The 15515-nt window shown below is 39.4% G+C and overlaps 1 protein-coding gene across 3 annotated transcripts in view; it reads left to right on the plus strand.

Moving 5' to 3' along the window:
• DZIP1 (DAZ interacting zinc finger protein 1) overlaps positions 1-15515 on the plus strand; it is a 56499-nt gene that overhangs the window by 35641 nt on the left and 5343 nt on the right. For 2 of the 3 annotated variants that reach the window (XM_081083214.1, XM_081083213.1), the window contains 6 exons: positions 3573-3632; positions 8447-8589; positions 9921-10083; positions 10378-10507; positions 11093-11146; positions 12987-13180. In XM_081083214.1, coding sequence (XP_080939340.1) covers positions 3573-3632; positions 8447-8589; positions 9921-10083; positions 10378-10507; positions 11093-11146; positions 12987-13180 — 744 coding nt within the window. The remainder of the gene's footprint in view (positions 1-3572; positions 3633-8446; positions 8590-9920; positions 10084-10377; positions 10508-11092; positions 11147-12986; positions 13181-15515) is intronic. The other variant, XM_081083215.1, reaches the window with a different exon arrangement.

The raw sequence follows: 15515 nt of genomic DNA on the forward strand, positions 1-15515 counted from the left end.
AAATTTCTCTGTTGCCTCCTTTTGTAAGGTTGATTTTTATAAAGCAATTGCTGGCCACTTCTCTTTTGTACTTCAACAGTGTTTGGTTTTCTTCTCTCTTTTTTTCTACCTTTTTATGGTTATAACATCATATAAGGTCCACATTTTCTTTGTGTCATCTCTTTGGTGCCTGCTAAAGGACGCATGCAGTCTGTATGCTAAGCTACCTGGGGCTAGTTCAAGGGTCCTGACAGATCTGTTGGTTCTAAAGCAACGTGTTCCATGTGGACCTGCCCTGATTGGGCCAGGGCCACAGGAATCAACCATGCCCTCTTGCTGGCATCTGCTGGGATTGAAATGCCAGTTTGAAATGCCAGCCAGGCTTGGCACAGGGCCTGCAAACCTTGGATTGGGATCAAAGCTGATTTGTGAGCATCTCGATGGACAGAAGCAAGGCAGAGGCTTGGCTGGGGCTCACTGACCTACCCCAACCCACCTGTGTTAGAGGTTCGGGCGGGAGAGGGTTACTCATGTATTTCATAACATTCATTAGCCTAATTACCTCTGTCTTTCCTTTTGTTCCATCTCAAAGCTTGGTGAGGTTCCTCTCCATAAATAATGTCATGATTACTCGTCGTCTTAGGTTGGGTTCCTTGAGAAACAGACTCTGAGGGGGAGGCTTGCAGGTGGGAGGTTTAGCAGGCAGTGCTCTCAGACAGCACCCATGAGAGTCGCGGGACTGAGAGGTGCAGCTTCAGTGGAGCCCTCGGCAGATCCTACCAGGAGCTTTAGAGCTGGGATGGCACTTCCAAACTTCCCCGGATTGAGGTGACAGTATCGGATGTGAGTTGTCCCAGGAAATGGTGTGTGTTTGGGGGCGGCTGCTCCCTTCAGTTGAGACGAAGCAAAAAGTAGAAGCAAAAGGTAGCAGGAAAGCACTAGATGTGAATTAATAACTCAGCACATGAGTTATCTGGCTGAGCATAGAGTTTACAGAAGAGATTTGAAGGAAAGAAAGTTGGTTGAGACTGTTCATGGTTACCACTGAGTTGACTGTACCTGTTCAGGACTGTTCCTGTGGATTGGAGAGCTGGGCTTCAGGAAGCTTAGCCAGACCAGAGTATATTCATAGAATCAGAGTTGGGGAGACTAGTTGGAGATGTTGGCAATAGTCTGTGGGAGATTCCTCATCTAGGAATCTAGGTATTGTGATGAAACCAGAGGGAGTTGACATAACAGCTGTGCAGTGGAATTGGTGGAAAGACTGGACAAATGATTGGGGGGCTAGGGTGAGGACAGGAGCAAACATGATGAGCTCAGATACCGTGGTGGTGCTGTTTAGAGAATCTGGAAGACAAACCCAGTGAGCGCCAGTTGACTCAGGAAACAATAGGCTTAGGTTTCCTTGCCTGCCAGATGGGGAGAACAGTCATGGCTACTTCAGTGGGCTGTGGAAAGGGTCAAATGAGGCAGGAGCCACTGAACAGGCACTGGCTCAGTGTTAGCTTGAGTGTAGGGATGATGAAACCCAACAGAGCCAGCAGTGGGAGAAAGGGCTGAGTACAGTTTTTCTTCTGGAGGTAATGGTAGGTAACTGGTAGGAGTATTTTTCTGGAAGCATCCAGCAAGTTCAGAGGGGAGACTCAATCCTCAGGGTGTTTCAGCTCTCATCCTGGAGCTCAGGACAGAAACTGGGACCTTGGGAGTCTAGACCCTCCCCCCTCGGGACACTAGCCTGCTTCTTTTGGGAGCTGGGGTCTGGTTGACCTCACGTCCTCAGCCTCTATAGTAGGAGCTCAGGTTCAGGGATCTCCTTCTCCCCCAGGACCTTGCCCTACATACCACAGCAGGAAAAGTCAGAACTTTGACAGTTCACCCTGACTCGAGAGAAATAAGTCACAGAATTATCCCTGTAATAAAATGATAATAAATATGCATTTTTTGAGATTTTATAGAACTTTCCTCATAACCTTACTTTTGTTGTTTTCATGAAGTATAATAAAATATATACTATGTGATAGTAAAAGCCTGTGATTGTCCTCCTAAAATTTCTGTTTTCAGCAGTTCAAACTAGTAAAATAGTCTATTTGTAGATCTTTAAGTCTCGATGCTGAATAAGAAATTTGAAATCACGTGTTTTGGTGTTCAGCAGCTGTGGTACACATGGATGGACTTAAATGCTCCTTGGCAGAGCTGTGCTCCTTTTTAAAATTGAAGTGGACTCCCGATTACTAATAGTCTGTGTTCCAAAATTTCACTTGAAAGTACATTTGCAACCTATGTAACCCTATTAACCAATGTCACCCCAATAAATTTAATTTTAAGAAGTACTTTAAAATGCATTTCTCCCATATTACCAGTGTTAGATATGTTAACTGTGGTTGCCGACCAAGCTGTAAGAGCCTATTTACATATACCTAAATATAACATATATATACTCAATTGTATATACCTATGTATATATGTGTGCATGTGTGTGTATTTGTGTATGCTTAAAATAGAGTACCAGAAATGCCCTTTAATAAATTAAAAGCCCGGCCTTTAATGTAGGAGGTATTAAATCTGAGCTAATATATGCAAAACACTGAGATCCATGCCTGGCAATCTGGTGAGCACTCAGCAATTGCTGGCCATTATTATTCTCACCTGTCATGTACTCTGTGGTTTGGTGGCAGCATGAAATGAACTCTGCCCTATCGGTACAGGTGGGGAGCTCCCTGGGGAGGGGCCCTGTCTCAATCTGCAAGGTGACGATGAGTGAACCATGCATCCTCCTCCTAGACTAAATAAGACTCCCTGGTTACATTTCATTCCTTGTCTGCCTGACTGCCATGGTTAGACCTTCGGCCAAAACCGGACCTTCCCCATGAAGGAACTTAGCCTTTGTTGTTAGAATGGGGCTTAGCTTTATCCATGCTGGCTGCGGGCTTCCTTGTATCTGTCTGCACAGTAACCTTTCCTGGGGAAGTCGCCCTGAGGCCCTGTCTTCCCCACCACTGTTCTGGGGTGGGGCTGGGAAATGCCCATCTTCATCTGTCATTTGTCTGCCGCCCTGGTGCCTCTCGGAGCAGAACTGGAACTTGAAATGTGGCTTAGGGACAGGGAGGTATTCAAGAATGGGTCTTAGTCCAGCTGCTGACTCTAGGGCCACCTGTTCTTACCTTTTATCATCCTGGTCCTACCACTTTAAGGCTCGTGAGAAGTGGGAGTCCTAGGGCCCTAGAAATTTTTTATCTTTGGAAATTGAAATATTTTCAATAATTTTCTATTTAGCCACCTGGTCTAGTAGTATCCTTGTGCATTTAAAGAATAATATCAGGCATGAGGTTGATGAATGTGAAACGTTGACTTAATTATTTAAAAATGTAATACCCTGAGAATGGAGTTAAGGGAAAATATGTAGAAAGAGAAGATACCATGGAAAAGTGAGCAGCTTTAGCTGACTGCCTCAATATTTTTCCCCAGTAAATTCTTGCTCTTTTCAACAAGATTAAAATACTATGGGACTATAGCTTTCAATATTGTTTGAAAGTAAACTAATTTTACTTTGCTGTTGTCCTGTTTGTACTATTCTTATTTTTCCTCATTAATAGAGCAGGCATTCTCATCGCACATACTGGAACCAATAGAAGAACTTTCAGAGGAAGAAAAAGGTAACAAAGGTCTTGATCAGGGTCTATACCTGCATAGGTTATATTCAGATGCTAACACCAAGCCTTGAAAATATGATCCAGTGGTTTTTAGCACACTGTGTCAAAATTAGGGAAGATGTTTATGTTTGGATTATATTTTCAATCTGTACATAGTATTTTGTCATCTTACTCCCCTAATATGCTGTTATATTTCCACCCTGATTTATTGTATTCATAGCATCTGAATAAGTTAATTTGGAAAAAATTAAGCCTTTATGTCAATGCAGATATTTTCTGATCATATGACAAGTCGACACGTGTTGTGCGCCAGTTGATATGAAAATATTTGTATCACAGTAATTATTTCTCATACCCTGAATCTATGAAATGTACATGTGAAGTGCCCACTTCAAAAATTATTTTCAATAGAAAGGAAAGCATAACATTTCAGCTCTGAATGTGGAATATGTATGTACAGAATAATGTTTTTGGTGGAATTTGAGAGCTATGACAGGTTCAAAGAGCTAATTAAAATATTACTGCCTACTCAATTTATTTGGCAGTTCTAAAAACTATTCTCTAGAAATTAATGTTTGAAGCTTATGAAAATTATTTTACATTATTAAGAGTATTTTCCACCAAACCAGTATTACATGAAATGTTGAAGGGTATTCCATTAGAAGAGGAAGAAGAAGAAAAATAAAAGGATAAAAAATACGAACAATAAAATGACAATAAATATATATCTATTAATAATTGAATCTAAAAATAAAAATAAATGAGCAAGAAATCTAATGAACAAAATAAACTGGTGAATAAAATAGAATTAGAGGCATGGAAACATGGAACAAACTGACGAATCTCAGAGGGAAGGGGGTGGGGGGCACGGGAAGAGAGTAACCAAAGATCTTAAGGACACAGACAGTAAGGTGGTGAAGGCCTGGGGCGGGGAAACCAATGGGAGGGGGAGCAATGGGGGCAGGCAAGGGGACATCTGTAATACTCTCAACAATAAAAAAAAAATTTTTTTTAAGAGTATTTTCTAATGCTAGACTTGTAGTTTCTAGGACAATTATATTTGAATTCGTTTATCATAATTTTCTCCTTAGTAATGATAATATTTTACCATATATCACTTCTTTCAGAGAAGACAAATTGTTAATATTTATATGGCCTCTGGTTTTGTCATTTTTGTTAGGAAGAGAAGTAAAATTATATATCCTAATACACAGAGTCTTAATATTTGTTAAAGCTTCAGTATTCTCTAGACTTTTTCCCAAAAATTTTTAACAAGGCTGCAAATTGAGAAATGACTAAATCAGGCATATCCATAATATCTATATGATGTATATTGACATTTAACTTTCAAGTAGCATGCTTTTTCTTTCTTACATGTCATTTATTGGTGTCTGGAACACAAAATATCTTATTCTCTGAAGAAGCCATGAAATGTATCGGGAGGTTCATTAAAAAGGCCCAAAGTTTTGAAACTGGAGCCTCAGGTCAAATTGTTCACACTCATTTTAAAAATGAGTCAGCTAGGTTCCAAGAGGAATCCTGATTTGTCCACCATCAGCACTTCGGTGCTAGTTTCTACCCATTGCATCATTCTGCCCATGTTTCTTTTAGAGTTCTTCTACCCAGAAAACGTGAGGCGTGAGTTTAGGACCATTGACGGCAAACACCATCATTGATTGTTGCCACATTTGGGGAATCAGATTGGGAAAGAAAATCTTTGCCACCATCCTTGGGTTCATACACAGCTCTGGTGGGAGGTGTACTGAGGACCATCAAAAACACCCCAGACCCCTAGCCGGTGTAGCTCAGTTAGTTGAATATTGTCCTTCGTACCAAAAGGTCCTGGGTTAAATTCCCAGCCAGGGCACATACTCAGGTTGCAGGTTTGATTCCGGCAAAATGCATTGTCAGTTACAGAAGCAGTGACCACATCCTTCTAGTGCCTCTACGGAGCTAGCACGCTGGCAGCAGATTAATTGCCATCAATAAGTTCCTCAGCTTGTGCTAACATTTTGCAGATAATGCCTGTGCAACGAATGCCCTACGGCAGCCGTGGGCAAACTACGGCCCGCGGGCCGGATCCGGCCCCTTTTAAATGAATAAAACTAAAAAAGAAAAAGACCATACCCTTTTATGTAATGATGTTTACTTTGAATTTATATTAGTTCACACAAACACTCCATCCATGCTTTTGTTCCGGCCCTCCGGTCCAGTTTAAGAACCCATTGTGGCCCTCGAGTCAAAAAGTTTGCCCACCCCTGCCCTAGGGCCTAGGCAGTGGTTTGCAAAACACTGGCTGTTACCAAGAAGTAACTCACCAGGAGGACTCTTCCTTACTAATTGACAGTTGTGTAGAGGCGTACTTGACCTTGCTGTTTATAGGGTGTTAGAATGTGAGGACCAGGAGGTGGTGTTAGAGGCCATTTTTTAAATTCAGAAACTTGAAACCAGGATCAGGAGCTTGCTCCGAGTCATTGAGTTTGATTAGTGACAATGCTGCGTGGCCTTGGGGGAAGTCTCTTCACCTCTCTGGTTTTGGTGTCCTTCTGTGAAAAATGAGGAGCCTCTTTACTAGATGATAAAGTCCCTTCCAACTCAAAAACTCTGCTTTTGTTTTGTACTGTTTGCTACAATTATTTGCTTACCATAAATGCTATGTTGTACGTCAGATGGACCCATCACAGGTCTGGGCTATTGCGCATTGCTCATCTGCTTTCATAAGCTTTCACATTTGTAATTAGAGGAAGTGCTGATATGTAGAAAGTTTTGCTTTGTTGATCTTGGTGAGCAATACATGCCTGAATTAAAATCTTCAGCTGTTGTTGGTTTTCAAGTGATTAATTCTATCTTTTCCCAAAAATGTGATTATCATTTCCCTGTCCACTCTACATCCTTTCTCTTGCTTCCGAAGTCCAGCTCCAACCTTCTAAGAGTCTTTCCAACCAAGGGGTTTTCTGATTTTTCATAAATGGCTTTCCAAAACCAGTGCCAACATATAAAGTGAATCTGAGGACAGAGGAAATGTTTAATCTGTGGTCATTGGGGAAACTAAGTCACCAAAAGGAACTTGTCATCATGGGTGAGGGTGAACCCGGATCAATCAACCAAATGAATTCAGCGACTACTATCAAAGACCTTATGACTCTTCTAAACTGTAACCCAGCCATTCTTGGCTTCATTTGACCCTTGCATGTCTCCTTGCGCCCCGGGGCAGACAGGGGCCCAGACTTTTCTTCAGACTGTGCTTCTCTGCAGTTCCTTTTATATCCCAGATGCCAGCCAAAAACATCATCTCTGCATAATCAGCACAGGAGTTGCTTGTATTCCAGTGTTAGCTCCAGCACTTGCAGACTGTCTCTTGGTACCTCTTTTTATTTTTAGCTATACCTGTAGTTGTAGAGTTGGTGACCAACTGGCAGCCAAAATCAGTGACACAGCATGGCTGCAGCTAAACCCTCTAGATTAAAATGCATTGTCAGTTTCTAGGACAGAAGTACCTTTTTTAGGGTGGTTTCAGAATACTGGAAAACAATGGTTGGGAAGAGCAGTGAAAAGAGCAGCATACATGCTGAGAATATAAAATGTAAGATTACTTCTGATTTTTAATCATATCCAGTTTTATCATTTGATTTAGAAAGCCGCACTAGCAAAGTATATAAAAGCATCATCATGCAAGGTTTCCCCTCCTATTTAATGTACTAATAGTAATTTGACTAATTTTGCTGTCAGCAAACCCATTTATTAATGAACAGACAATATTCTTTACTACTGGAATTGAGCTAGTGTTTAGAAAGCGTCTCAACCAAAGGCATTTTGTTTAAGGTCTACACATCTAAGTGCCTTGGGCAATTAAAAATCCCATCTACTGAAATGGATGGAACAGGGAAAATGGAGTGTCTGTGGGGGCCCTCCTATAGCCCCAGATCCAGGCAGTGGTATTTGGTGAGACTCCCCTGTTTGGAGACTAGGAGATTAGACTCCAAAATGATAATACTGTTGTATTCTCCCAGATCTTTCTTTGCACCTTCTCTAAGGGTCAGAGCTGCCCAGCATTGGGTCTCTTTCATCAAGCTTTCCTTTTTTTTTTTTTTATGAAGGACTCAGTTCTTCAAGGTCACACGCCCCTTCTCCAAATTCTCTTTAAGTATACATTTTTTAGTGGGGGCAATAAAAGAGGAATAGGGAAGGAAAAGTTAGAAGAGCCTGGCCTGTTATTTTTCCTTTATTTTAAATTATAGGTTGTTTTAAGCAAAACATGCTTTCCCCAAGACTTCTGTTAACCTCTTTTTTATTTTGGTAAATATTTTAAGAGGGATAATTTCACATTTTGAAATTTCATATGAACTTGATTTCTATTAAGTTTACTATATAAAAACTTAGTTATTTAAAATAAATTGAGCTTTTTCTTTGTAAACTGATAAATAAATTCTAACTGGATTTAGGAAAAATGAATCATTCAAGAAATAGTAAAATAATTTTAGAATAAAACTTAGTTAAACTTCTAAATGTGTTTTTTTTCCCCATTGTGCTTCTTTAGAGACAAACTTCTTGCATTATTTACCTAGATATAATTCAGTTAAGGGATCAAGAAAGAGTCTTTAAAGACATTTGAAGTTTTGAAGCTGACTTAAAGTTTTAAAAGCTACAGTACTTAAGCATTATACATTGTGCTGAATGACTAAAAATATCCCCAAACTTAAAAGATTACAAATGCTTACTTGCTGTTTAAAAGTTGTATTTTATCCTTTTCTACTTAGAGATTTAATGTATTTGTTTAATTGCTTTTTTTTAAAGCATTTTTTGAAACTTTATTTCAGGAAGGGAAAATGAACAGAAATTTAAAAACAGCAAGAACCATGTCAGGAGAGCTTGGAAGACTAACCCCTCTCTCACTAAGAAAATAAGATCAATCTTGGAGCAGAATTTGTTGGGGAAATTGGAAAGCTTGGGGATTAATGCAGTAAGTTTACTCATTTTTTGAACATTTGCTGGTTTGTTTTCTAAATAAGAAAGAATCAGAGATGAGAAGACATGTCAGTTCTCGCCACATTAGGAGACTAAAGGTTAATGCACCTTTCCAAGAGCTTCATGAATATTAAATCATTTAAACATAGAAACAAATCTCTGAGGTAAGTGACAATAGTATCTCCATCTTAAGAGAGGTTAAGTAACTTGCTTCAGGTCACACAGCTAGTAATGAAGGAGCTAGGGTTTGTATCTCGGCCGTTGCCGTGCTGCTTACATTCTGCTATTAACTTCAAATTGTTGCCTGTTACAAAATCAACACTTAAGCAATACTTGTTAAATGAATGGGTAAATGAATTATATTTCATGTTTTTACCAGATTGAATTATTCTGGTACAAAATGTCATATATATTATTTGCTTTTTACATTTTTATTGATATACATAAAATATATAAATCTTAAGTGAACAACTTGAATTTATGTACCTACATATATGTATTTACATATGGATGTGTATAGTGTTTGTGTAAATAGATCTGTATATACACATATGTATCTATGTGTAGACATGTGCATGTATATATAGATAGGCATGTGTGTACATATGTGTTCCTGTATGTATGCATATAATCATATGTGTATATGAATTTGTGTGTATATGTCTCTGAATGAGTATGTGTGTGTGTGTGTGTGTGTGTGTGTGTGTGTGTGATCTGTACCTACCACCCAGATCAAGACATTGATCATTTTCAAAACCCGTTCCTTAGTCAATATCACCCCTTTTTCTTCAACAACAGGTAATGGTTATTCTGACTTAATTTTGCTTGTTCTTGAACCTCATGTGAATGAAATCACACATCATGTAGCATTTTATATATGAGTTCTTATGCTTATGATTTTGTGTATAAGATTCATATCTGTTGTTTCATTTCGCAGTGGTTTGTAGTATAATATGCATTTTACTGCCTGAATATGCTACACTTTACTCCCTATTGATGGACATGTGGACTTCTAATTTGCGGCTCTTTTTGACCACTACATTCTTACACATGTCTTTTGATGGACATAGGCATTCTTTTCTCTTGGATATCTATCTGGGAATGAAATTTCTGAGTTTCGTTTTAATCGGTATAGCCAAATAGTTTTTCAGTGTTTGTACCAATGTACACTATCCCTGTCAGTGCATGAGAGTTTCAGTTGCTCTTTCACCAACGCTTAGTGTTGTCAGTCTTTTAAATTTCCATAGGCTCTTTTTTCAGGTGGGGTTTGACCATTCCTTATCTCATCCTGGGATAATTGACTAACTTTATATTTTATTCCTTCAGGATACACGTGGTATTCCAAGCGATCAATTGAATAGAGTGCTAAGAACCATGGAATCAAAAAGACACAATCAAGAAAGACAGATGCCTAACATTCAGCAAATTCGAGAATCCCTTGAACATCAGGTCAGCTCTAAAACTGAGGAGAGAATAGTACTGACTTCAGGTAAGGCTGTTACTAACCGCCATTTCATTTCTGCAGATGGAAGTGAAATTGAACAACCTTTTCATAACTTTAAATGGTTCACAAACTTTGGCACTTAATTTGCGACTTTATTGTTGTCCGAACCACTAAGTGTTGGTTTTTGTATTTTGTTTTTACATTTAAGAGAAATCCTTTAATGCGGGCTCTAGACCCTAGAGATGGGCTTGTTCATTTCAGTGCCAGCATAGACAGTATTACAGTCTTTTCTTCTGCTTTTCATGCACTGAGGACTCATGAATAACACTACTATTCCAGACAGGTACAGTGGTTCTCAAGGGGAAACCCTTTCAACTGGAGAAGTACCCAAAGCAGTACAACTTCCTCCCAAAAGCAGACAGTTGATTAAACAAAGACCTGTTTTCACTGATAGAACATCTGTCCCAAAGTGAGTATTTTCCAACCCTAAAATTTTTACATGAATGCTTGTCTTAGCTTGGGCTTCCATAACAAAATATCATAGACCAGGCGGCTGAAACAATGGAGATTTGTGTTCTGACACTTCTGGAGGCTGGATGTCCAAGATCAGGATGCCAGCTAGCCAGTGAGGGTTCTCTTCCTAGACGTGCAGATGGTTGGCTGCCTTCTGGCTGTATCCTCACGTGCTCTGGTCTTTCTTCCTCTTCTTACAAGGATACGAATCCCCTCACGAGACCCCCACCCCTTATGGCCTCAGACCTAATTACCTCTCAAAGGCCCTTTCTCTAGCTACCATCACTTTGTTGGGGGTTAGGGCTTCAACATGATTTTAGGGGGACACAAACATTCAGCTCACAGCAATGTTTAACCCAACAGAGAATCATAGTTGCAATTTCTACCCATCTCTCATTGGTACTGGGAGACTCTTGTTGCTCACCCTCTTTAATATACGTTAAAAGCAAAAATCACCAATTCCATAGAAATGTATGTTAAATTACATTATTCACTCATGCTGTTTAGAAATAGTTTTCTTTTGTTTTGTTTTGTTTTTTAGAATTAAGAAAAATATCACAGAAGATCATTTTCCCAGAAAGTCTTCAAATATTACGTGAGTAGAGTACTTGGGTTGGGGAGAGGTTATTTAAAAAATTGTTTCCACTGAACATCCCTTTCATTGTAAATTAGTATGCTCATTGTGGTTAACTAAAGCCTTAATTATTAAATGTCATAATTAATTTGTTATTCCTTTTTGGCATTTATTTGTTTCTTTATTAGTTTTTATACAATATAATAGTGCTTATCACATTGTGGCTCCCATTAAGAAGTGGAACCAACCCTAACCAGTTTGGCTCAGTGGATAGAGCATCGGCCTGCAGACTAAAGGGTCCCAGGTTCAATTCCAGTCAAGGGCATGTACCTTGGTTGCGGGCACATCCCCAGTAGAGGGTGTGCAGGAGGCAGCTGATCGATGTTTCTTTCTCATCGATGTTTCTAACTCTCTATCCCTCTCCCTTCCTCTCTGTAAAAAATCAATGAAATATATTTTTAAAAAAGAAAAAAAAGAAGTGGAACCACCCTGAGTCACTTCCATTAACCCCCCCCCCCCCCCCCCCCGCAGTGTCTAGTAACTTTCAATAAGCTTGATAAATTGAAGGAATGATGTTGACTTTTCATGGCTGGTGTGGCCAGATGATATTTTAGCATTCTAAGGCTCTCTTAGGGTACTAAGAATCCTAGCTCAGTCAATCATTAACTGTGTGCCATTGATTCAATTGAGTCCCAGTTTTAAATTCAGTGTTTTTTAAAAAGATTTTTTTTCTTTTTCTTTTTTTTTTTTTTTTAAGAGAGAAAGGAAGGGAAAAGGAGAGGGAGAGGGTAACATCAACATGAGAGTGAGACATCTATCATCTGCCTCCTGCACGCCTCCTACTAGGGATTGAGTCCGTAATCCGGACATGTGCCCTGACCAGGAATTAAACTGGCAACCTTTGAGTACATGGGACAACACCCAACTCACTGAGCTACACTGGTCAGGGTTAAGTCTCAGTTTTCTTATCTGTAATATGGGATGATACTGCCTTTTCTACAGCATAGTTATATAACTTAGTAAGAATATATGAAAAGGGCTTGGCCTCAGTGCTTGGCACTTGTGGGTACTCAATAAATTATATTACTGTTATTAATTATGAGGAAAACTAATTTTATAATTGAATTTCATTATCATTGCCTTATTCTAGAGATATAGATACTATAAATCTGTACATTGATGCCTTATGTACATATATAAATATATATAGATAGTAGAGAAAGTAGAAATATAATATAGTAGAGACAATATAAATAATGCCTTAGCCTTCAAAAGCTCTTTTCATTTGCATAATCTCATGGGAAGAGCTTTATTTCATGGGATATAGTATAACTAAACAATGTCTGAAATCTAACTGTTCAGTGAATATTTTTTGAATGAATGAACACTGCTCTGAACTTTCATTTCCCTTTAAAATGGGGTGACAATTCATGTGGTTATACAAACGAGATTGTAAAAGCGCTTTGTAAGATACAGTGTAAAGGTAAGTTATAAATAATGACACTATTTTTAAAGGTGAAGTAGTTTTATTGTCAAAAATATTTTTTCCGACTGAGAAATATTTTTCTGAGGTATGTAAAAACCAAGAATGTTAAGAATATACAAGTTTGGATTTAGAGGAGGAGTGTCATAGCTTCAGTCCATTTTGGTATTTATGCCAAATGGTTGTCAGGTCTGGATTTGAAATGACTCTCCAGCTTTTTGCAGAAGTCCTGGCCTTGCTGCCATCTCTTCTCCGCCACACCCTTTGTTTGTTAAGCTCCTGGGAATTACCTGAGAAAGTTCCCACCACTTTAAGAGGCATTATCATTTGTAAATCCTGGAACTTGTGAAAACAGCACCCTCTGTTTGATTTGTTTAGGTCGCCTCCCTTTAGTTCTGAGGAAGACTTGGATGCTGGCGACCTCGTCCAGGCATACACATCCCCAGAGTTACCTCTTGTGCCGCCGTCTAAAAACAACAAGAGTAGCTTTGGAAGGAAAACTGTCAAGAGTGACACTGACTGGACCGAAGGCAGTGAAATTGATGACTCTGATATTTCTCCCAAGCCCATGGGTGAGCTTTTATCATTAAAAGTCCTTTTGGAAATTTTGTTTAGGGCAGTGGTTCTCACCCCGGGGCAGCCAGCACAGGCAGTCGGAGCTGGAAATGTGCTTGAGGAAAGGACAGGGCTTATCCAAAAGCTACCGCTGCCTCAGGAAAATGGACAGGGCTTAACCACAAATGATAGTCACATGGAAGGAGAGGAAGGATTCGGGAATGCCTGGGTCTATTAGTCTCCTTGGGCTGCTATAACCACGTACCAGATACTGGGGGGCTTAAACAAATGAATGTGTTGTCTCAGTCCGGAGGCTGGAGGGCCAAAATCAAGGAGGCCAAGTTAGTTCCTACTGGGGCCGCAGGGATCTCTCATGTCTCCCTATCATCACATGGGCCTCCCTCAATGAGTGCCTGTGTCCAGATTCCCCATGTTTGTAAGGGTACCAGTCATCCTGGATTTGGGCTCACCCAAATGACCTCACTTTCGCTTCATTATCTCTTAAAAGGCCCGGTCTCTAAATAAGGTCACATTCTGAGGTATTGGGGTTAGGACTTCAACATATGAATTTAGAGAGACACAGTCAACTAATAAAATTGGGTGACTATAAGAATGACTATTCTAATACATTCTGCTTTCGGACATGGGGCAAGTCTAAAGGAACATAAGGTCCAAATCTGTAACTGTTGTTAATTTGCTGAAGAGAAATGGTACTCTAGGTTCACTTAAAAAAAAAATTCAGTTTAATATAATTTTTAAAATATATTTTAACCATATCAGATGTAAATCAGTTTTGGTATTATATATATATATATAAATATATATATATATATATATATATATATATATATTTGTATAATTGTCTAAAATATAACTAATTCATTTAAAAGAATTAATATTGTTTTTGAAAATACCCATATGAATATTTTATTCATGTAGGTTACCACACTGAAATTTTTTTTAATATATTTTTTATTGATTAAGATATTACATATGTGTTCTTGTCCCCACGTAACCCTCTACCCGCCCCCCCGCTCATGTCCTCACCCCCCCCACCCCCCCCCACCCCCCGTTGTCCGTGTCCATTGGTTAGGCCTATATGCCTGCATGTAAGTCCTTTGGTTGATCTTTCCCCCTTACCCCCACCCTCCCCTACCCTCCCTCCAAAGCCCGACAGTCCAATCAATGCCTCTCCATCTCTGGATCAGTCCTTGTTCATCAGTTTATGTTGTTCATTATATTCCACAAATGAGTGAGATCATGTGGTATTTATCCGCTCTCCAGTTCCATCCATGCTGTGGCAAATGGTAAGAGTTCCTTTTTCTTCTTCCTCTTCTTAAAGAATACCTTTCAGCATTTCATATAATGCTGGTTTGGTGGTGATGAACTCCTTTAGCTTTTTCTTATCCATGAAGCTCTTTATCTGACCTTCTATTCTGAATGATAGCTTTGCTGGATAAAGTAATCTTGGTTGCAGGTTCATGCTATTCATCACTTTGAATATTTCTTGCCACTCTCTTCTGGCCTGCATGGTTTCTGTTGAGAAATCAGCTGACAGTCGTATGGGTACTCCCTTGTAGGTAACTGACTGTCTTTCTCTTGCTGCTTTTAAGATTCTCTCTTTGTCTTTTGCTCTTGGCATTTTAATTATGATGTGTCTTGGTGTGGTCCTCTTTGGATTCCTTTTGTTTGGGGTTCTCTGCGCTTCCTGGACTTGGAAGTCTATTTCTTTCACCAGGTAGGGGAAGTTTTCTGTCATTATTTCTTCAAATAGGTTTTCAATATCTTGCTCGCTCTCTTCTTCTGGTACCCCTATAATTCTGATGTTGGTACGCTTGAAGTTGTCCCAGAGGCTCCTTACACTATCTTCATATTTTTGGAATCTCTTTTCTTTTTTCTTTTTCGGTTGGGTATTTTTTGTTTCTTTGTATTTCAAATCTTTGACTTGATTCTTGGGATCCTCTGGTCTGCTGTTGGATCTCTGTAAATTATTCTTTATTTCAGTCAGTGTATGCTTAATTTCTAGTTGGTCCTTTTTCATGTCCTCCAGGGTCTCACTATACTTATTGAGGGACTCATTAAATTTATCGGCGGTTTCCATAAAATTCTTGAAAAACCTTATAAACGTGGCCTTGAACTCTATATCCAGTCGTTTGCTTTCCTCCATTTCTGCCATTTGTGACCTGTTTCTTTGTCTCCACATTTTGGCTGCTTCCCTGTGTTGATAGAGTGGCTTTGTGTGCTAGGTGTCCTGTAGGGCCCAGTGGCTCAGCCTCCCCAGTTACCTGAGGTAGCTATGCCTTGGTTGTTGTAGGATCACTGGGAGGAATTGACCTCCAGGCCAATTGGCAG

Source organism: Myotis nattereri (genome assembly GCF_964212035.1).
Source record: "Myotis nattereri genome assembly, chromosome: 2".
In the NCBI taxonomy this organism is placed as follows: Eukaryota; Metazoa; Chordata; class Mammalia; order Chiroptera; family Vespertilionidae; genus Myotis; species Myotis nattereri.